Source organism: Micrasema longulum, unplaced genomic scaffold, assembly GCF_059751315.1.
Source record: "Micrasema longulum isolate JH-2025_06_02 unplaced genomic scaffold, ASM5975131v1 h1tg000779l, whole genome shotgun sequence".
NCBI lineage: Eukaryota > Metazoa > Arthropoda > Insecta > Trichoptera > Brachycentridae > Micrasema > Micrasema longulum.
The window spans coordinates 746,895-770,774 of record NW_028277972.1 but is presented as its reverse complement, the minus strand read 5'-3'; the positions used below and the strand labels follow the sequence as shown (position 1 = coordinate 770,774).

General features: G+C 31.8%; 1 protein-coding gene across 6 annotated transcripts in view; it reads right to left on the bottom strand.

Moving 5' to 3' along the window:
- Positions 1-124: 124 nt before the first annotated feature.
- Positions 125-23,880, bottom strand: part of LOC148279039 (uncharacterized) — a 43,521-nt gene continuing 19,765 nt past the window's right edge. For 2 of the 6 annotated variants that reach the window (XM_088230543.1, XM_088230546.1), the window contains exons 4-7: positions 5,743-5,877; positions 3,753-4,028; positions 2,146-2,238; positions 125-1,156 (exon numbers count right to left, since the gene is read on the bottom strand). In XM_088230543.1, coding sequence (XP_088086669.1) covers positions 689-1,156; positions 2,146-2,238; positions 3,753-4,028; positions 5,743-5,877 — 972 coding nt within the window. In that variant the 3' untranslated portion in view covers positions 125-688. The remainder of the gene's footprint in view (positions 1,157-2,145; positions 2,239-3,752; positions 4,029-5,742; positions 5,878-23,880) is intronic. The other 4 variants (XM_088230549.1, XM_088230548.1, XM_088230545.1 and 1 more) reach the window with 3 other exon arrangements.

Below are 23,880 nucleotides of genomic sequence, written 5' to 3'. Positions count from 1 at the left end.
GCTTCATTTCAACATTTCCTTCAATTAAATTAATAAGTCTTCTGTTATAAGAAAACCGACTTTAGCTAGGAAAATTCAATTAATCTTTGTAACAGTAAAATAAAATAACAGTGTATTTTTAATATTTTTATATAAAAATTAAAAAAATCAACTCTTACACAACATTCATATATTCTATGTAGGTTTTGGAAAACCTTTAATTTTTATGGTTTAACGTTAAAATCAAAATGAATTTTATGGCATCTATTGACTTAATCTAAACTAATGACTAAATAATACTTTATTTTTTTGTGCTGAATGAAACTCCTATATTACAATATCTTACATGTAGCATACAGTTTTTTTTAATAAACATACGTTTAACAAAACATTTTCTCCGGAAAATTATTAGTAAAACTTCATATTTACAATACAAAAAGATCCATTTTGATTCACTTATGAACACATGTTACACAAAGCAAAAATTTCAAAACATCAAGCATGTCGATGATACTCGTAAACGAGTACTATACAAAAGTGTAATAAACTAGCAGAAAAGTTTGATAAATATGTAGGTGTATTCACAAGCCTTATGTTGTTGGTTGGTGAATTTATTGCAGCGACAATTTGTTTTGCTGATGCTGCAGTGTAATACACTCATGGTTGCAAATTAAAAAAAATAACTAAATTTCTAAAGATACGTTTTGATCTACTTATGGTTATATGTTGAATAACCATTGGCGTTGCTTTGGGCGGATTTCCCAAAATATTGGACTGTTGCTTGCGGTTGAGAATATCCTACCTTACCAGCGGAATAAACCTGCGGTTGAGCTTGATAAATCTGTTGCTGAGCTTGATAAACCTGATGCTGGGGTTGGTAAACTTGTGGCTGTGACTGGTAATACTGTTGATGTTGCTGATACACTTGTGGCTGGGCTTGATAGTATTGCTGGTGTTGATACGCTTGTGGCTGGACGTGATAGACCTGCTGGGGCTGGCTATGGTAAACTTGGGGCTGAACCAGAACCTGGGGTTGGCTATGGGAGTACACCTGAGCCTGAGGTAGGTAGGCTTGCTGGTAGTGCGTCTGCTGATATGGCTGCTGAGGGAATACTTGAGGAGTCACAACTTGCTTGGAGAGAGTGGAAGAGTGGGCAAGAACTGCTGGAGCCGCAACCTGTAAAGGTATTGTAAATATTAAAACAGAATGCAAGGAATCAAAATAGTCCAGAAACCAAAGACGCGCATCAAACTGAATCCGACTAAACTACTCATAAATGAGTTTTTTTACCATCAGGTGCTATGTAGACGTTGCTTAGTACGCAACTGTCGATTTAAATTCAATTATGCCATGTTGTGTCGTTTGCAAGTGTCAAAACACTGCTGGGATTAAAAGGGAATTCGGTAGGAACACATTTCATGTGTACAAAGCGAATTCACAAATTATATTACATAATAATTCAATTATTTTACCATCTGTCAGATTGTTGAATAAAAGTGCGTGGACATTTTGTTAGTATTGCCAGAGTCATAAACTTTTTTCCCCGGCTTTCTATTAATAAGCCTATGTGTAATATGAAACGGTATTTTTACTTAATAAATTTTCTGACTAAGTAACATACGCAACTGGACCGAGCTTGGTGTGGGGAGTTGTTCCAGCTTTGGAAGGATCATGAGCGGAACAGGCTATTTGTGTGATTTGTGACACATTCTAGAGTCAACGCCTAAACATGGGCATGGCACCAAATGAAGAAGATGGATATGTGATCATGATCCAAGAATGACAATATCTAACAAAGCCTTTCATACAAGTTGCCATACTCATAAATCGTGAAGCAGTAGAATTATTCGAATTAGTATCCCGGTTTATGAAATTGAAACTGTTGAAAGGAGTTCAATTTTTTTATAAAAATTAACTGTTTTCAGTTAGGAACAAAAGCGATATAAATATATCTATGAATTAGGTAACCAAATGTTTTTGGTGTAATATAATATTATACTACAAACTACGCACATGCTTCAAAACCAAAACTTAGTGCAAAAATTATAATTAGTGCGAAATGAGGCAAATATCTTTAGCAAACCCTGTGCATAAGCAAGATACATGTGCAAATGTAAGAAATAGTTGTGCATGAATAACATGATTGTATGTTTTAAGTATTCTACCTTAGAATATTGTGAACTTCCACTTCCTTGAGAAAAACTAGCATAGCTTTCAGCACCTTCGCCTTTAGAGGCAAGTGGTTGAGCTGCATAAACCTTTAAATAATTGCAATATTTAATAAATGCACTTTTGAGAAAAGTGTACTTTTATTTTGTTTTAATTGAACCAGTTCTTGTATTATTTCTATGTTTTGTGCAAATATTAATAAAAGTAAAGTAGCATCAAGAAAATATGTTTTTTGACACCAAAACAGGCCCGGGGGCTCAATTACAGTGGTTGAAGACAGCACATAACACCCAGGCTTCAGACAAATCTCATTAAAGTGTTGTGTTCTCGCCGGGAATCGAACTCGGAACCTTCCGTGCGTGAGTCAAGTGTCTTAGCTAATTTACCACAGAGTTTCTTAATTAAGAAAATTTGGGCAGTAAAAAGTTAATTTTTAGTTTTCTGCCACAAAAAATATCCAGAACAAATTCATTTACTTGCGAAAAATCACGTTTAATTATCGCAACCTTACTTGAAATTTAGCGCAAAACTCTTAAATCTAATTAAGTGCATTAATATTGAACAACATCACATTGGTTTCAGAAAAATCAATATCTCAGCATAACAATACTGTTTTAACACATTATCATCATTTTTCCATATCAGATCCCTAGTTAGTGCATGTGGTGTCTATAAGGAACTTTCCAGGTTTTTCTGTCTCATTTTCAAGTAATATGAATTTTTCTATATTTGCTTTTTAGAGGGAGCAAATGGAGTCCGCAAAGAGCTTCCAGGCATCTTAGTCAGGTTTCAGCTCCTGTCCATCCTCTTAGTAAGGTTTGCATCCAGTAGTTCTTACACAAGTTGCCGATGAACCATCAGCAACTGACGTCCAGCACATCGAAAACCTTATGCCTTGTAAAGACGACAATTGTGACAAGTTTTTAAAAGTTATATGTGGTACATGCCAATAGCATTGCCTAAGCTTTATGTCAGTTGTTACTAAAATTTAGTCCGTTATATATATTTTTGGTTTAATTTCGTAAAACTTATCTCAGCATTTTTTTGTGTATTTGATTCTTGAAGCCAAGGAAATTATTTGAGTCTGTCTTCAGATGTCGGTCTAGAGAAATTTATTATCGATTTTGAAAAGATTGATTTGTATATCGTGCAAAAGGTGGTGGATTGATTTCCAACGAAGTTGATATTACAAAATACGTCAATATCATCATTATCAAACCTTTATCCGCATCTGATGGCGCATATGAAACTGCATTGAAAGTATATGCAATGTATTTCAATCATGTGTTGCAGAATGGTTAGGTGATAAGTCTTACGCTTTGAGTGCCAATCCAGAAAAAGTTAAATATTGTAATGTTAAACCACTTTCTGAACAAATATTTTATTTTGACCCTCTCAGGAATCAAACCCAGGACCTCAAACACGGTAGATTTTTCTCTACACGATTTCTTTTTTTAGGGTTTTTACCTAAGAGCAGCTATCAGGTAAAAACTACAAGACCAGGGTTTTGGTTGTATTTCAAATTCAAAATTGTATTCTTCATCCCAAACGCAAATAAATTTTACTCACAAATTTACTTTAAAATAAGGGAATTTTGATTTACCTGATGAGCTACTACGGGAGCCTGGGCGTAAGCAACTTTAGCAATGACGGGTGAATATCCAACAGCCACTTGAGGTTGCTGATAGGCAACCTGGGCCAAAGGCTGATGCTGATACGCTTGCGCCTGGTGGTACACTTGAGGTTGGACGTAGGACTGTCCATGGCCCTGAACCAGCTGTTGAGGGTACTGGCCTACTTGGACGTAGCCGGCCTGAGGCTGGGAGTATACTTGGGGGTAGGCGGCGTACTGCTGCAGAACCTGCGGCTGGTAGATCTGCTGGGGAGAAAACACTTGGTGCTTAGAGTAGGCGAGGTGAGAGGCTATGGGCGCGGACACGGCGTACGATGGCGAGTTGTAGCTCAGCTAAAATCACAATAACAATAAATGTGGTGAGTTTGGGTGAATTGCAACTTCACTAAATTCAGAAAAAAAATACAAAACTGAGTTCGTGTAAGTTTTATCTCAGCTTAAATGATCTTATGGAAGTTACAGCTTTTGTCAATTTAAAAAATAAAAAAAAAATTTACTCAAATATTTCATTTTGAGGGGCATTTTTAACGACTTGTAAATAATATTGTTATTTGAATCGGAATTCACTTTGTAACAGTTCATTAAAAATTATTATGAAAATAAAACTTTATTATTAGTGTTACACCCGTCGGGTGTTATATCACCTGTCGAAGGGAGGAGTGCTTTCCCGAAACTGTTGTGTTTTTGTAAAATAATAAAAATTGTGGAACACTAATAACAAAGTTTTATTTTCATAATAATTGACTTGTAAATAACTCACTATTAGAAAATAATTAGGGTAAAATAGTTAGGATAGAGTGGGATTTGAACCACGGACCTGTGAGCTGTGAGTCCGAGACACTAGCCACGGGTCCACGACCCAAATCAATCCGGTCACAGTAATAATAAAAAATAAAAAGTTTTAATAATTAACCTCACAGTCATGGTTCCCTTTCTACACCTGGTGGTACATAGGCCACTGCATTTGTAAACCAGACGCAGCGTATCTGGATCATTTTTGTTATATTAAATTAAGGTGATCAGTCTTACGCTTCAGGTGCCAGTCCAAAGACTATGGAATATCCCATTGGTTTATATAAATATTTAATGCCAACTATGTCGGGAATCGAATTCGAAACGTCTTATATGATAGGTAAACGCGCTGACCATTAGACCACGAGGCGGATTAAAATGTACAGCCGTGCTTAAATCACAATGTCCTTAATTGTAATAAATTGGTGGGAGCTGAAGTCCAGCTTCTTTATAATAACAGTAATATATAACACTAACGGGTTCAGAATTACAAATAAATAAATATATGATAATTTTGAATCAATAACTTTACTAAAAAAATATCAACTTAAATGAACTATTTTTTTTAGTCATGATACAACGTTTTTCGAAGTGGGACTTGCGTCTTAATGAATGTAAATTAAACTGAATAAACAAATAACCAAATAATTATTTTTAGTAAATGTGTATGATCGTTTTATATTTAAATCAATGTTGGAATATGCCTTTCCCAAAATAAGTTTTTACAAAAAACTGCTGGGAAATAATAAATATAATTTTGTTCAATATGCCTCTAATTTTATATTTATTTATTTATTCTTATACGTATCCCTAACTCTATGAGGCCAAGAGCCCTGTGTTAAGTTTGGATACAACAAAATAGAAAATGGAATCATGCATATTATAAAAAAATACTAAAAATATTAGTTATTACATGAACATAAACTTCAATAAACATCTATACAACACGTTTAACAGTATTATAAAAATCTATGCACTATATCACAGCAGTCTTCTACAACAGTCTCTTCCCTTAGTCAAACTTGTAGTAACTATAATATAATATGAAGAAACAGAATATGACACATGAAATGTTGAAAATTAGTATATTTATTTATTCTGTTTTTAATGTGAATTTCAGCTTGTTAATTTGCTTAAATTAATATAAATATCTTATTTGTGTTTTTACCTTGGCTAAAGGTTGCAAGACTTGTTGTTGCTGTTGGTAAACATGGGTGGGAATGATACCCTGGTACACTGGAGTTTGGCCTGTCAGAACAGCGTCAGAAATCTTAGCTAGGTTCGGAGAAGGTTTTGCGTATATCTGCAAGAAAACAAATAATTAACATTATACGGTTTGCGAACCCATTAAACTACCAAAGACTTCGGATTAGGAGTTCTAAGGATAAAACATCACTTAACCATGACTTGTTTCCTATTTTCAGACACGATCATTTTCGGCTTATACAAATATACATTTAAAAAAATTAAAAAAATAACGTATTTCCAACTCCATAAGGCCAAGATCCCTGTTATGAGTTCTGAAAACATGCACTTAAGAAAAATAAAAATAAAAATTATCACGTAAACATAAATTTCAATAAGCATCTAAACAACACGCTTCATGGAATATAAATCTTTGCAATGTCTCGCAACGGTGTCCTGCATTGGTATTTTTCCTTAGACAAAATCCAAACTTGTATACTTTTCTTAAAAATGGCTTTTGTTTTGGAGAACTTCATACGTTCATCCACAATGTTAAACACTCTTGGGGCCACAAAAGACAAATTTCTCTGAGCAAAAGTCGAACGTGTTTTTGGTATTAAATCATTAAAATTACATGAAAACCTCGGACGAGCATTCCTTTGGGACATTCTCTTGTAATTGCGCGACCAGAATTGTGTCAATATCTCTATTTAAAAAAAGTCTTATTTGTAGTACCTTCATAAATTAAAACAATGTCTCGAAGGGAAAATGGGAGGAGGTCGAATCATCACGTATTAACTTTTGTGTTTTTATTAGGGGGTTCCTGATAAACGCCGTACAACCTTCCCAGCCCAGTATATCATGATATAATGACTCCATAAAGTTGAAAAATTAAAGTTTATAATTAAAATAAAAATATTTGAATATTTAAATATTTTTTTGAAAAAATATTAACCTATGTGTTACAAATTCTGTATTGTGTATCTATAAGTTGTATTTCTTATATTATTTTTGTATATCTAGTATTTTTTAGTACATATCATACAGTATTTACTATTTATTTTATTTTTCCAAATTGTACTCCTTAATTTTGCACTTTTTTTATTTTATTACTTGAATTGAATGTTGTTTATGTAATTTTGTTATTAAAAATTGTTAAAATATAATCTTTATTCATTAGTTTAGTTATACCATGATAATAAAGTTTGTTTAGCTTTGAAACTGGTCAGTAGAAAAAAAAAGTGGTTACAAACAATGTTATTTTTATTTATTTAAATAAATTTTTGTACTTTCGTTTGTGCAATAATATTTTTTTCATCTTATTATCTAATACGTTTATTTTTTATTGTTTTGGTTAAACATAATGGTAATAAATTAATTTCAACTATCAGATAAAACTACTTGCAAACTTATTATTTTTTATAGCCTTTAGCTAAAATATTTTGTATCAGAATATCATAATATTTGATGCAGATAGTTTAAGCAAAAAACAACTTGGTATTTTCTCTGCTATATTTAGTATGCCGCTGAATTTATCAGAAACTTGTTTTTCATTGTGAAAAAAATCCCAAACATTCCTAATATTCGTTCGTTCCAGTTTGAAGAATTTCGCTTAAAATTTCAAAATTATAAGTTTACATAGAAACAACATTGTTACACAAAAACTAATGATTTTTCATGTTACTAGATAGCATTACAATGAATGGCCGATCGTATTTTTTTAAAAAGGTACTGACTTAACTGGTTATGTGCCATAAACGCGTTAATGCGCTCTCTGTTTCCGTGCTCGGAGGGCCGGCCATACAAAAATAGCTCGTGACGCGTGCCTTTGTACGCGCTTTACGTGTCGTGGTCAAGTATTCTAAACAATTCTAAATTTTTCAAACTTGAAAACAGTTATAAGAAGCTTGACGAAACACTAGGACACGAGAAATTATTAAAATTATCGACACGACAGCGGTTCAAATGAGAGTTTCTAAAAATTGACTGAAAATTTCGCGGCCAGCTGGGAACAGCTACACCAAAATTTAGCTACACAAAAAAGGTTAACTACAACAAAATCAGATTATATTGTTTTGAATATCATCTTCATTATTTTATAAAAACGTTTTTTTTTTTTTTTTAAATTGCCACATTAATATAATTTCGGTCCTTTTCATAAAATGCTGTACAAAACAAAAAATATTTTTTCTTATTTTTTGTTTTGTACACCATTTTGTGAAAAGAACCGAAATTATATTGTTATTGTATTTGTTACAATCAATAGATTGTAAAGTTTCCACAGTCCAAGTTTTGTAAAATTTACATTAAAAATAATCGTAAAAATGTCATTTTTCAATCAAAAATTATAAAGACGCCATCTATGAATAATGAGTTTCATATTTTAGGTTTGAATCACCTTGATTCATCTACCGATACGAGAGTTTAGCTTGTAAACTATAAAATAGATTTTTAAGATCACATTAAAGCTGGCCTTCAAAATTTATAAAAAATGACTTTTTGAAAATGATGTTTTGCCATCTTTAAACAGAATTATTATTTTACTTTTTTTTATCTGATGATGCAAAATATTATCATCAGTAGTATACCAATATCAGAACAATATATTCGACTCACCTAAACTTATCACTTCACCTTCTATGTATCAAAAATTATCAAGTTACGTTGCTACTAAAATACCACTAAAGTGCCCTATGCACTATTGAATGCAAATAAGTGATAGTTATAAAAAAAAACGCTTAAAGAAATCAAGAATAAACGAGTATTAAAATTTGGTTGGTAAAATTTTAATTAATGATTAGGGTAGGTACTCGATAATATTAACTTAGAAGGCTCCGGGTTCGATTCCCGGTGTGAACCCAAAAATTAAATGTGATTTTTCTCATGCCTGGATGTTTTGTGTTGTAGTTTACTACTGTTATTGGGCATTCTAGCCTGTTGTGGCACAATAATAATAAATAAAAACAGCATTTATTTTTCCCGTAACAGGCTAGAAGGCCTAATTTTAGTGGTGATTTACAGGCTATACCACCAGGCTTGAGAAAAGGTACATTTAATTTGTACGTCCTGCCCGAGAATCGAACCTGCAACCTTCTGAGCACGAGTCAGGCGTCTTGAGTATTACACCACGGAGGCTGTTTATTGAAGCGTATAATGAAATCAAATTATTTAGCTCACCTAATGGTGCATGAGGTTTTGCGTTGTACACCAATTTTAGTACAGTATCATAATCTGAAGTGCAAGACTTATTTATTGTGTTAAAAAGATTATTCAAATAAAAAAAAGCGCAGTGTAAAAATAGTGTTAATCTAATTTTTTATTTTATTTAATAGCATAATTAAACATTTTTACAATTTAAAAAAAAATTCACTTTTTATATTTTAACTAAAACTAAAATCCCACCAAGCCACTTTTTGTAGCTTGTTGGTGAAGATTATATTTTTACTGCCTTAATAATATTATTTACATTTATAAAAAATATGAATAACAGATAAAAATTAACAGCCGGAAAGATCAGAATAAACATGTTTATACAAATAATAATATATAAATTTATTTTTTAAATACAAGAAAATATATGAAAAAATAAAATATTTACACTTAAGCTACTATTCATATTTAAATTCTTGATCGAGTAGCCACTCTCTTATATTGCTCTTGTTACAATGTGAGTTAAATTTAAGTTCTTTTGGTAGTAAATTTAAAATTCTAGGTACCAAATATTTGAGAGTTCTATTTCCATATTTATTACATACTTTTGGTACTACCAAGCCATTATTAGACGTGAAGCGTTTATTATGTTTATGTTTGAGAGTAAACTTGAATGTATTACTATTAAATTGTTCCAAAATGATGCAAAGCCACAGTAGTCCTCGAACAGGCAGAGTTTTGATTATTTTGTACATGAGATCATTATTACTTCTTTCTATTAATCAGTTTTATTCAATCGATTAGTAATAAACAACACAAAATAAAACATATTTTCTGTACATTTACTTTAGATAACAAATGATTAAAATAAATTACGTTACCTATCACTTTCTTTTCGAAGGCGTTAAGTATGGTAATCGAATGAATACATTATCATGAGTATCTTTGTAACTAATTGCTATAGATATTGGTAATAAAACCATATCGTTTAGCTGATTGATGATCTTAATATCATAAGGTGGCTAATATCTAATAGAGACGTTCGAAAAATTATATTTCTAATATTCGATTCAAATTTCAAACATCGAATAAAATATCGATTATCCGTTTATTTATTTTCTGTAAAATATTACAATATTTCATTTTCATCTTTCTCATGATTAAGTGGTTAGTACGTTTGTCTACTATGCAAGAGGTCTTAGGTTCGATTGCCAACATGGTTGACATGAAATATTTATCAAAGGATGTATTTTTACATTGGAATATTTTATAGTCCCAGGATTGCTGCATAAGCGTGAGACTGATAACATTTACTTCATATATCTAATAAATAATCTAACAAGGATGCGATTGGCTTAAAAATTGAATGCCTTATGCACTACAAGGTGCAGAAGGGGGGAAGATGACATATTGTATGCCCAGTTGAAACGCTGGGGACCGGAATAAAAATGATTTATTTAATACGTTTTATGTACAAAAAACAAATATTTCAATGCATACATACGGAACATAAAAAAATATTACAATTTGAATTTGTAAAAAAGTTAAATAAAAATATTTAGGAGGTAATGAGGAAGTTCAGTGCTCCGGGAAATGAGATATAAAAAATGTTTTCTTACAGGTGGTACAAATTGGAGCATTTAATTGTACAGCGAAGTGTCTCGAAAATGTATGAAAAATAAATGTTATGTATTTTATAAAAAAATAACTACTTTGAATTACGTCACAAGTCCTAAATAATGTTGTTAATTGAATCAGCATTCACTTCGTAACACTTCATTGTAAATCATTATGAAAATGAAACTTTGTTATAAGTGTTACACAGTTTTTATTATTTTACAAGAACACTACTACAGTTTCAGGAGAGCACTCCTCCTATCGGCAGGTGATATAAAACTCTTTTATATCATCCGACGATGAGAGGAGTGCTCTGCCGAAACATAAGTAGTGTTTTTATAAAAAAATAAAAATTGTGTAACACTAGTAACAAAGTTTTATTCTCAAACTAATCTAAATAATTTGTTTAATTATAGATTACTGACGAAGACACTTTCAATTTGAGTACAGAAAATTTGATTTTACTATTAATGCAATTATTGAAGATAACTCAGTTAACTTCCTATTGTAATTTGGGCTCAGGGCCCGTATTACAATGGGAAGTTAACGTTTATCTTCAATGTTATCTACCAAGTAAAATAACGTTTTCCATATGAAAAATATAAGATATTTACATTTTTTTTTCTAAATATGCTGAATCACAGGCTACCAATAAGAGTACTTCAAATTTGAATAAAGATAAACACATTTTCGACCATCAATATCGTTTTTACTTTAAACCGTCTCGATATGTACCGATGGAAATAGCGTTTGTAATTGCCCCCCAGGAATCGAAATAAAATAAACTATGTCATCGTTCAACGTTATTTCCAGTTAACTTCCGTAGGACCACATCGAAACGTTCGAATAACTGTTTTTTTATTCGATTATTATATTATGACGTTGTCTAACATGGAACAACTCTTCGCTAGATGCAAGTATGTTGGTCCAACATGATCCCATTAAATCGCATAAACCGGTTATTGAATGTGGTCATGTTAGTAACAGGAAGAAATGCTCACGAAACGGTCAACATATGTGTTTAAAACTTTCATAAGAGCTATTAAATTGTGTATAATAATTTTACTTCTGCTTACAACGGTGAAACATTAATTTGTCAATATAAAAGTATTTATTAAGCCATTTCCTAACTACTTCGCCTTAGTTTTGTGTTTGGTATTTTCTCACATGGAACAGCAAAATACAATGTAATTAGGAATTAAGAAATGAAACAACTGATGCAGAATCTTTCAGTGACAACTGTTATCAAGAGAAAACGATTCGTTTGGCTGGGCCACCGAAGATGACTCTCGAGAGCCTTAAGGCTGTAGTCTATTAAAAATGAATAAAATCATACGATTTTGCCATTTTAAAACGTCGATTTATCAATATCGTGTCATTAAAACTAACTCGTATAGTGTCCATGCGGCTCGACTGTGGAATCATCTCCCATCCACCATCAAAGATGTTACTACATTATCTCTGTTTAAATCACGTCTGAAGAAACATTTCCTTTCTCTTCCTTAATCTCTCCTCCTTTCCTTTTTCCTCTTTTCTCTTTTTTCCTTTTTCCCATTGAGTAATAGTTTTGATTAAAGGTAATTTATAAACAAATACGTTTATTTCTATTTTTATATATTTTTTACTTTTCAATCATTTTTTTTTTCTATTGAATATGTTCTGTAACTTGAATTATAAAAATAAAACTTTTATTTTATGGGTTGGTTGGAAGAAATTGCCATTTGGCAATAAGCCCGCCAATGTACAAATAACATCATGTACAAAAAAAAAAAAAAAAAAAAAAAATAAAATAAAAAAAAATATTAAAAAAAATAAAACGATTAAACATTAGATAAAAACATGATTCTTTTAAGATTTCTAAAAAGATTCATTTAACAAAAATACTTTACTTTTCGACCAGCAGATTACGACTCCTGATATTTTGACATAATTTAGATACAATGGTAACTGTACAGAGTCAAACACTGTAAATTTTAAGATTGAAGGAGATGTAAATATTATTTCAGTTAACCTAATCCGTTTATATTTACAACCTATCAGAATAACTTAAATAGTTTAATCCATGGAATAAATCAAAAGTCTGTCCTGTTTTTGCCAAATCCATTTGAATGAAAATGCAATGACAAATTGTGAAAATTTACACTTTTTTGGAGCATATAAGTGATATTTTGGCTGATGATACCTTCACCTTTTACACTATACAAACACATAAAAAATAACAAGGCACATATTTTATAATTGGCCAACATTTCTATATTGCGTGTTTGTAATAAGTTCACATACGGATGTCGTTAATTAAGTAATTTATTATACAATAATTTATCTTATTGCTTCACAATTAATTTTATACAACACCATGTTGCAATGATGAAAAAAGTACCTTCAATGTACATTTCCATTATACATATAATCTGTTCTCCTCCCGGTTTTGTGCTAAGAGAATTTGGCTTTGACAAATGTTGTTTTTAAATATAATATTTCGACAGTCGGCGTGCATTTGGCCCAATGTACGAAATCAACTTTTTCCGGGAGAGAATAAAAACTGTTTTTAAATCAGATTTAACATCTTGTATACTCCGATCCGCGGTACTGTTCTTCATCAGAAAACTTGACAACTATTAGTCCTACGCGTATCGTATGAATCATTCAATGAGAGTTTTCAAAATATCCCCTTATGAAAATACAATTTTTGCAATTGCAGATTGGCGGTAATGCACGTCGATCGACGATTGAAATGAAAATCTTATTATTTTTGTTGTTCTGTATGATTCAAAACTTTTTTAAATGGATTTTGTTTCTTGGGAAGTGGAGCACTAGCTATTATTATTATTATTATTATTTATTTTATTATTATTTATTTTTTTTAGTTTTTTTACAATAAACATAATGATAAAACAGAGTATTAAAAAAATAAAGCATAGTTATATATCAATGAAATACATATTAATAGAAAAATAGTAAACAAAAAAATCCCACAAAGGCATTGCCTGTTCGCGGGTTTACAAAAAAATGTTAATGAAATTTTGCTCCTATAGTAAATAATGGACAGTTTTAATATTTTTGTATAACATAAGAAAGAAAAAATAAAATATTCTGTTAGAGATAATATGGTCTTTTTTTATAGTAATTAAAATAGGAAATAAAAAATATTTAAAAAAAAACACAAAAATATTCCTGATTATTAAAGGGCAACAATATAAATCATAGAAAAAAAGAGTTCATATATTTAGTTTGAATCCAGGATAGTACATATTTGCTATCTTTCCATCTTTTTGGCAGTCTTCCTGACAGCCCATTGATGCAAAAAAAATCTTGTACCACCCATTCTTCCCGGAAGGTCTTTCTAATACCATCATCTGTTCTTGCCCCGTCTCGCAATGTTTATATTTGGGAGGTCTCTTTGATTTCAAATTTACTAACCCTATCTCTGAGAGTCTTTCCTGCTAAAGTGCGCAGTACTCTTATCTCAGACGTCCGTCCGAAGAAGGCTTTCGATCCTCACTAAGTCAGACATAGTTAATATACCATAGGTCATAATCGGTCTGACTCAGGTTTTGTAAATTTCGACCTTGGTATTTGTGAGAATGTGTTTGTTCCTGCATGGTGTGTCTTTTAAGCAGCCAGATATTACTGCTGCCCTATAAGTTTGCTCCCTAACTTTATTGTAAAGATCGCCGTTGCCAGATATCTCAAAACCAACCCAGATATTTAAATGACATTATCTGCTCTATCAGGTTTTCGTCATTGTCTTATTAAAATTTTAATTAAAAAAAAAATAAAACTCCTATTCGACTAACATTTTATTTGCAAAACAGCAGGAATATGGGTGATTCAACAACATTAATTTAAATGCTGAACAGATCGCAAAGTCTTAAGTTTTTGTTACAGAGAAGGAAAAAAAATTGAGAAGGAAATATGGAAGTTTAGGCATTTACAAGGCTTTTGACCTGTCGTTGGCATCGTATCAGTAAAAGGTCATAAGGACTTATCACATGAGGTAATATCATACATGGTAACAATAGTAAAGGTGATTGTTGAAATAAATAAAAATAGAACGCAAAATGCCGAACGTTCTCAAAGTGAAATGGAAGATCTGCTTATGTCTACCAATAGTCCGGCTTTTCTAGTATGAGTTTCCACCACCAGATCCTCACATCTTAGTCAAAAAATTAGAAGGAACATACCGTTTGCAGTTAATATAACCTTTGTACATATTGCAAGGCAAAAAATATGCAACTCTTTTATTTAAAAAAAAAAAGATCTGTCGTTGGCTGGTTTAAGTAGCCACTTTACACAATGTGTAACATTTATCATTCTGCCTATGTTTAAACATCTACCCTTCCTCAATTCTTCCATTTGTTGACTTTTTGAAAGTAAAAGTGGTGAAACGTTTTCATATTGATTTAGTTCCGTTAAAACATTTATTTATTTATTGGTATTTAAAACTTAAAGAGAAAGAAGAAAAAGTACTTTGGCGGACTTATTGCTAAAAGCAATACCTTCCATCTAATCAGAATCGCACCACCTTTAAAATCAATATTTCATGTCAGGAATCGAATCTAGAACATTAAGTATTGTAAGGGAACGCGATACGCTATAAGGCGGACTTATCTATTTTATATTTATTTTTTCTGAATGTAGCTATTTAGTCAAAAATTATTTTACAGTCAGAACTGTATTATTTATCCGCCCGAATACATAATTAACATCATTATCAGACCCTTATAGTGCGTATGGCAATGCATTGCAAAATACGTGAAGTATGTCTCGATCACGTTTTACGGGAAGGTACGGTGATCATTTTAACGCTTTAGATGCTGATCCAAAGACAATGAAATATTGCAGATATTTCACTTGAACCCTACCAAAATTCAAACCCGGATCCGCAAACGTGACGGGCAAACGAATCCACTATTTCACTACGAGACCGACTCAACTCGGTTTTATTTTGAGGATTTTTATTTGAAAGTTGCCATGCAGTCAAAAACACTCGTCCAGGGTTCTGGTCCTCTCTCACTCACGGAACTGTATTTTTCATCCGTCTGGACACAAAAATAAACATATTTTACAATAAAACTGCTAAAGGTACCACGTTCAGTACATTTTTAATCGACCGCGATTACGCAATTAACTGCTCGATGTAACTTCGCAAAATTCCGCCTACCAGGGGTCAATAAACAATGTCGCTGTTTAAAATTCAAGAGTAATTTCACTTTCGATCATTACTTTCTTTGACGAATATGGACAGAGCGAAGAATGTGAAAGGAACTTATAAATAATACCCACTTCGAATTTAATTTAAATAATTGAACTTAACCCACACGCGTTGATTAATTCGATGGCTGAGCAATTCAATCAAGACCGTTACTTTAGACAATAGCAATTATATGGTTTATTCTATGTTAAGAGGAAATAAATACAAAAACCAGAATCAAAATAATTTATTCAATTATTTTTATGGCTCTTAATTAACCGATTCGACCAAACCTACTAAATACTTTAATTTTTTTTATTAATTGACGTTACAAAATGCCTTAGCAGCTACAATAATAATTATGTAAATATTTTCTCCATTTACAGGCAATTATGAGTATAGTTCTGTGCACAAACATAAGATTTTTATTTTTTTTAAATTATTATTTTTTTGTGTGGCATTTTACAAAAAATATACAAAATGTAAAAATATAATAAAAAACTATTACGGAAACAAAGGTACGGTTTAAATGACGATATAAATTTTATTTTGAATTTCAAAAAACTCTACTGGAAGAAACATTTGGCGGCCTCCGTGGTGTAGTGGTCAAGACGCTTGACTCACGCACGGAAGGTTCCGGGTTCGATTCCCGGTGAGAACACAAAAATTACAAATGTGATTTTTCTCAAGCCTGGGTGCTCTGTGATGTAATTCACCACTGTAATTAGGCCTCCAGGGCTGTTGTGGTGCAAAAAAAAAATGTAAAAAAAAAAAAATGTAAAACAATAAATGTCAAAAAATTTCAAATAAGTGCTCATATCAGAACACAACTTTTTTGACAGAAAAAATGAGAAAACTATATGAAAATCATACGCGATTCACTAAAAAAACAAAGGTATTAATATCGGCTTTTTTTAACCATAATTTCATCATCATCATTATACCATGTCCGTTCCCTAGTTGGATCATATGGTATCCACAAAGAGCCTCCGTGCATCTCTATCAGCTGCCAACTCTATTCCGGCCTCCCAAGTCAGGTTCTCGCCCTGAAATTCTGACATAAACTGCCGACGAACAATCAGCAGTGGACGTACAGGACGTCGAGAATTTGGTGCCTTATAAAGTAGGCCAGCGTGGTTAAAGCTCTCAGGAGGCATCCGCAGTATATGGCCTAGCCAACCGTATCGCCTCCGCCTGGCGACAGTTGTCACCGGAGTTTGCTGCGCCCGATCTCTTGTATGTAACTTCATTCTTCACAAAGTCAAACCACCGCACACTCAAGATTCTTCTGAGACACCTACATATTCTAATAACTCTGAATTTTGCTGTTTCGGGCCCTCGTGAGGTGCCACAATTCACATCCGTAGAGGAGAATAGGTATCATGCAGGTGGTATTTGGTTTTCACATAGTAAATATCAAATACCATAATTTTAACAAAAATTTAATTGAAACAAATTTAAATAATTAATCTCTATCATATTTTCCTTATGAAATGCAGTTTTGGAGCTATAAATAGACCCGTTACTCCTACACTAGTTACATCTATACATACACTAGCTGCCTGTCGTTTTTTCATACAAAGCTGGAGACATTTTGAATATATATTTAAAAACATAATACAAAATTGCATTTTATGTACCTGTTGGTACTCGTGAGACATAAAATATGATAACTAGGTGCCTTTTGCTGAACTCATTCGTCTTTAAAATCGTATGCTAGTTTAGTATTTGACAAGTGACAGTATTCTTAAACCACCCATACGAATGAAGTGGATTGAAAACCAGTCGACTTTATATGGAACGCTAAAGAATTTGACCATAGACAAAAGAACGCAACATCGTACCTTCAGCTGTCATAATTTATTCGAGTAAAACCTTCGCCACTCAACAGTGAATGAAGACTACAACAGCCAAAAATATGAAATTTTTTGTATCGAAAAATGTGCAACAAATATAACTGTATTAATTTCAATCGCTTTTTAAATAAAGTTTTCTTGGAAATATGATTTTAAAATTATAATATCGGCCGTCGATATCAAAATACAAACATGCCTACCTGATGAATGAATGTCAAATATTTAGTATTACATTTCAATGTGTATTACTATTATTTATTATTTATTTTTTTACTATTGTCGTACTAACTAACGGCCGTAGCCAACTTGTACAAAATTAAAGTTAAATACAAAGTTATATAATATAAATAAAACATGGTTAATTGTTATGGTTAAACTCAATAAAAGTAATGTTTAGTAAAAAAAAAAAAAAGATTTATACCAAAAGAGTGAAGTATAGAAGAGAAGTAGTAAAAAAGATATGTATTTCAAGTTTGTGAATCATAAATAGACACACAATTGTATGCCCACAAATTCAGAAAAATTCAATTAAATATACCTTTATGTAAGTAAATTATTCAGACTGAATATCTTATTCATCGGTTATTGTTACAAAGTCAGAAGTACCCACTTCCTATGTACAACCGAGTGTGCATGAACCTATCTAGGCAGCAAGTATGACTGCTTGAATATATAATGTTTCAGGGGTCTCAAACTAATTAATTTATTTGTTCTATCTTCAAATTAAAGAAAATACATATTTTAAAAAAGATTAATTTATTGTAAACATAAAAACTAAAAACAAATAGAAATATAATATAAATTCATACATACATATACAAACACACATACAAACATACATACACGCACATATGCATCCACATACATACATATACATACACACCCATACGCGATGAAATATTATCATCTGTGTCTAGTATACGAGATTTAGGTATTATTCTTGATACTAAACTTTCTTTTACAATTCATATTGAACATGTTATCAATAAATCCTTAAAATTTTTTGGATTAATTAACAGAAGCACAGCTGACTTAAAAAATATCAATACCTTTAAAACTCTCTTCTGTTCCCTAGTTCAACATCGATTTTTGAGATAGATAGGCTGGAGGTTGGGCTTATCCAGAGACCTATATACGTATAATGAGTTAGAAACTACCTTAAATATATCTTCTCTTCAAGACCGTCAAAATAAATCCGACCTTATAGTCCCATTTAAAATTCTCAACTCACTCTTTGATGCACCTGAGCTATTGAGCTCAATAAAATTAAATATCCCAACTAGAAACCTCAGACAAAACTTACTCTTTCATACCGATAACCATAGAACTAACTATGGTTTTCATTCCCCTATGCCCAAAATTCTTAGGTCTGTCAAAAAACATACCAGTCTTGATTTCTTTAATAACAAGTTGTCTTCTTTCAAACGATCACTGAATCAAATTCAATTATAAACACCTCTCTCCCGCTTCCACTCTCACACAGTCTACTATAAAGCATTGAGTCTTTCTACTTTTTTTGTAATAATTGTCTATGTACAAATGTGTCCATAAAAAGGCCCATTGGGCGTATATATAAATAAAATAAATAAGTAACATATCAACAAAACAAGGGTGAACAATATATTGAACATTATTCAGAAATATTGCAACCATCTTCTCCTTATACTCGGGATGTGACATGTTCCAGATCTCGAGATGATCTGCAAATTCATAACTGATATTTTGCATTTGATTTAGAGGAGTTTTAAATCTGGACACTGTCCGACTGGTAGTACTACAATTCATTTTATGGTTTCTTGTGTTTCTGGTTGGGGCATAAAGATTTATCATTTGTAACAACGAGGTACAATCTAAAATATTATTTAGGATTGTGTATAAATTAATTAGATCAAACAATTTTCTCCTATCGCTCTATTTTAATAAATTTAGTAAAGAAAGCAATTGATGACAATTCTAATTATCTATTGGTGAATTTATTTATAGTAAAGCCGGGCAATAACTTCGAATGTTGGAGTATCTCAGTAAAACATTTTGATTTTGTAATAAACATATTACAACATACACAAAGGAGCAAGTTTGACTAGAAACAATAGATTTCGGATTAAAATTGATGTTTTCATGTGAAAGGAAAGCCATTGATAAATTCATATTTGTCAATGTTATCAATATTCCATTCGTCTTGTAATAAAATTTTTGAAGGGTTTTCCTAGTCCTTAGTCCTTATAAATCATCAAGTTTAACAAATAATAACAGGGATGGAGAATACCTTAAATTAGGGAATATGGAAGCCTAGGCATTTTCAGAACTTATGACCTGTCATTGGCTGGTTGAAGTGGCCATTTTACACACTGTGAAACATTTACTATTTCGCCCATGTTTGAACATCCATATTTCTTCAATTCTTCCAACTGTTGATTTTAGTGAAGTTAAAGAGCAAGAACATAGACGAAATGGTGAAAATTTCACAGTGTGTAAAGTGGCCACTTAAACCAGCCAATGACAGGTCATAAGCCCTGTAAATGCCTAGACTTACATGTTCCCTTCTCAAAAACGTTTTCCTTCTCTGTTGAAATAGATTTAAATTGTGAAAACTGTATTAAGTGTAACTCAAGTGTATCTGATACATAAAATACACAAATAATTTACCAGTCGATTGTTTTGCTGGGAACGCTTAGTTATGACGTCATAATCAATTTATCAATAATCGAAATTGACGTCCGTAAGATAGGAAAAAACACTTTCGTTTACATCCGCGCACACCTGCTGTAGCTATTATTGGAGAATGTTCTAGATCTAATGATGCCCGAAGCAATTAAAAACAGATCGAGTGGTATTCTGATTTTGTCGGACGAAAAGGTAGTGCCAAAATAGATATTTATTATTTTTACCGCCGTTGGAGAAAGGGAAAGTAAATTTAAAATAAACTTTGATCTAAAAATAGTAGAATACAATCCAATTTGTTTCTCTTTCAATAAGCAGAGAAAATACGCATAAGGCTTAAGAAATTTTTAAGTACGAATTATAATAATAATTGCATTTTTGTAATTATCTATTTATATCTGGGTAGTATGTTTACTAGAGATGGAAATATGGACATGGATATTGAAAGGAGGGTTAGTGCCGGTAACAGAGTTAATGGTGCCTTAAAGTCTGTCGTAGCAAATAAGTGTCTATCCCAAGAGGCTAAATTAGCAGTTCATAATGGAGTTCTGGTACCAACCCTAATGTATGGAAGCGAAGCATGGAGTTGGAAAAAAAGGGACGAAAGTAGACTGAATGCTGTTGAAATGCGATCCCTCAGGCGAATGTGCGGAAAAACAATGTATGATAGGTGCCCTAATGTCGAAATTAGAGCAGAATGCAAGGCTGAGTTAAGCATTATCGACAAAATTAAGAAAGGTCTTTTGCGATGGTTCGGTCATGTGGAGCGAATGAATGATGAAAGAACGGCTAAAAAGATTTATGATGCGAATGTGTCTGGTTGTAGAAGTCGAGGAAGGCCGAGAAAGACATGGCATGATCAAGTACTACAAATTCTTGAAAGTGGTCATGTGAAAAGTCGGAATAATCGACGTGCGTGCATGAGAAGATGTATGAATGTGAAGAAAGCAAAGGAAGTGTGCCAGGACAGAGTGGTGTGGCGTTCTATCCTCTCTGCCTACCCCTCTGGGGAAATGGCGTGATGGTTAGTTAGTTCGTTAGTTATCTATTTACATAAAGACAATTTATGTTGTATTTATCATTACATTTACCATTTACCTTTGTTATTATTGTTTTTTTTTTTACCTTGAAAAACTTTTTACAAACATTTACATCCGTTCAAACTTATTTCAAATATTTTTTCTGTATATTCTGTGTTTAGTTTTTAGTATGTTAGCATGTATTTGATTTTTATTTTTGTAAATGCCTTTTGGACGTTAATGAACAAAATAAATAAATAACATTTTTTTGTAATGAAACAAATTTTATAATAAATGAACAAAATAATAAACTACCATTGAATGTAATAATAATTTGTAATAAATAAATTGTAATATAAAAGTCTAGGCATCTACAGGGCTTATGACCTGTCAATGGCTGGTTTAAACACATGAAAGAATTGAAGGAATATAGATGTTCAAATATGGGCAGAATGGTGAATGTTATACAGTGTGTAAAGTGGCCACTTAACCCAGCCATTGACAGGTCATAAGCCCCGTAGATGCCTAGACTTCTATATTACCTTCTCTTAAATGCTCTTCATATCTGTTGTAAAATGTTAATACAAACAGCTCCCCGGGGAGTTGAATCCAGTCCTTGTCTACAAAAATTTGGACGATTTCAAAATATTGTTGACTACCTATTTTAGTTTGTATTTAATTTATGTACACCTTTATTATTCAATTCAATTCAACTTTTAAAATCTTTCAAATCAGTTTTTACCGGTCTTTATGATTCATACTGTGGCTAAAGCGTTCGTTGGTCAAAAAACAAATAAATAAAACTTAACGAATAAATTCAAATGATATTTTCATAAGAATCATTCAATATGAACATGATTGTGTCAATTTGTATAAGATGCTAACATAAGTCCTGTTCGTTTTCTTCCAAATAAAAAAATAAGCGCTATAAGTTTAAAAAATAGTATCGGTTAAACATCATACAAAAAAAAAATCTGCTTCACCAGATAGTGTATTTGTTTTTAGATTACACATATTATTACAAGCCTTAAAAATGGAATGCAAAAAAAAAATAGGCATTTTTAACACCTCTTTCTGTTCACGTTGAATCAAGGTAATAAAACTGCCAAAGCTGCTCGCGAGATTTGCCCAGCATACGGTGAAGATGCTATGAATTATTGGTGCAAACATAAGTTATGTCCTTTTTGCTTAAAATGAAAAGAACAAGAGCACACAACAAAATAAATACAATAAATGTTCCAATAATGTCAATAATGTCCTTCATTATTTAACAACAAATTAGTCAATGATGTATTCTCTTTCATGTTTTATTTTTTTATTTACATTCACGCCCAATGGGCATTTAAAGAACATATTTAAAGATAAAAAATATTATAAAGGATAGTAGAAAGACACAATGGTATATATTAGACTTTGTGGGAGTGGAAGCGGGAGAGAGGTGTTTATCATTGAATTTCATTCAGTAATCGTTTGATTGAAGACAACTTGTTATCAAGGAAATCAAGACTGGTATGTTTGTTGGCAGACCTAAGAATTCTGGGTTTAGGGGAATGAAAACCATAGTTATGGTTATCGGTTTAAAGAGTAAGTTTTGTCTGAGGTTTCTAGTTGGGGTATTTAATTTTATTGAGCTCAGTAGTTCAGGCGCATCAAAGAGTTAGTTGAGAATTTTAAATAGGACTAGAAGGTCGGATTTATTTTGACGGTCTTAAAAAAAATATATATTAAAGGTAGTTTTGATTTCATTTTACGTATATTAGTATCTGGATAAGCCCAACCTCCAGCCTATCTTTCTTAGAAATCGATGTTGAACTGATTCAATATTTTTTTTATGTAAACATCATAATATGGAGACCAGATGACAGAGGAATACTCTAGGTGCGGGCAAACTACTATTAATTTACAGTAATGACAATGCTCACTTTCGTTTACTTGACATTCCATTTTGAAGACTTGTAATAAAATATAATAATAAACATGACGTAAAAACAAACACAATATAATATAAAGCAGAAAATTTTCTTTCGAATGACGTACCTTTATATTTTTGTTTACTTTTAGTGCTCGTTTTTAAATTTGGAAAAAAACGGACGCAACCCATGTTAACGCCCAATTTATTTATTTTCTAACGTATTTTTCTAGATTGATTTTATTCCGTTCCGCATAGCGCAGGTAATATGACGCCGCATTTGAAATTCGAAGGAAGTGAAATGCGAGGGAAATCCCACCGCGTGGTTTTGCCCTAAAGCTCTCAAATCTATATCTCATTCATTTTACATATGCAATGAAAGCAAATTATTTTTAAGACATTTTTGCCTCCCTTAGAAAATAAACATACGAATCGACAGTATAATTTTATATTTTCATATAGATAACGAAATTTTACCTTATAACTAATATTAAAACTATTGTAAAAAATAACACGTAGAAATACACATTCATATTTGTGTAGGGCACTAGTTTCTTATTTATTTATGCATGTATACATTTTCTATTTTACAAAATGGCACATAGAACACTGACAAATTTTGCTTGTACTAGTAGTAGGCTCAGTATATGAAGGGTCGCCAAGCCAGAAATATTAGTATGCCTAATGTTGCAATCGGTTCCTATATAGACAAATA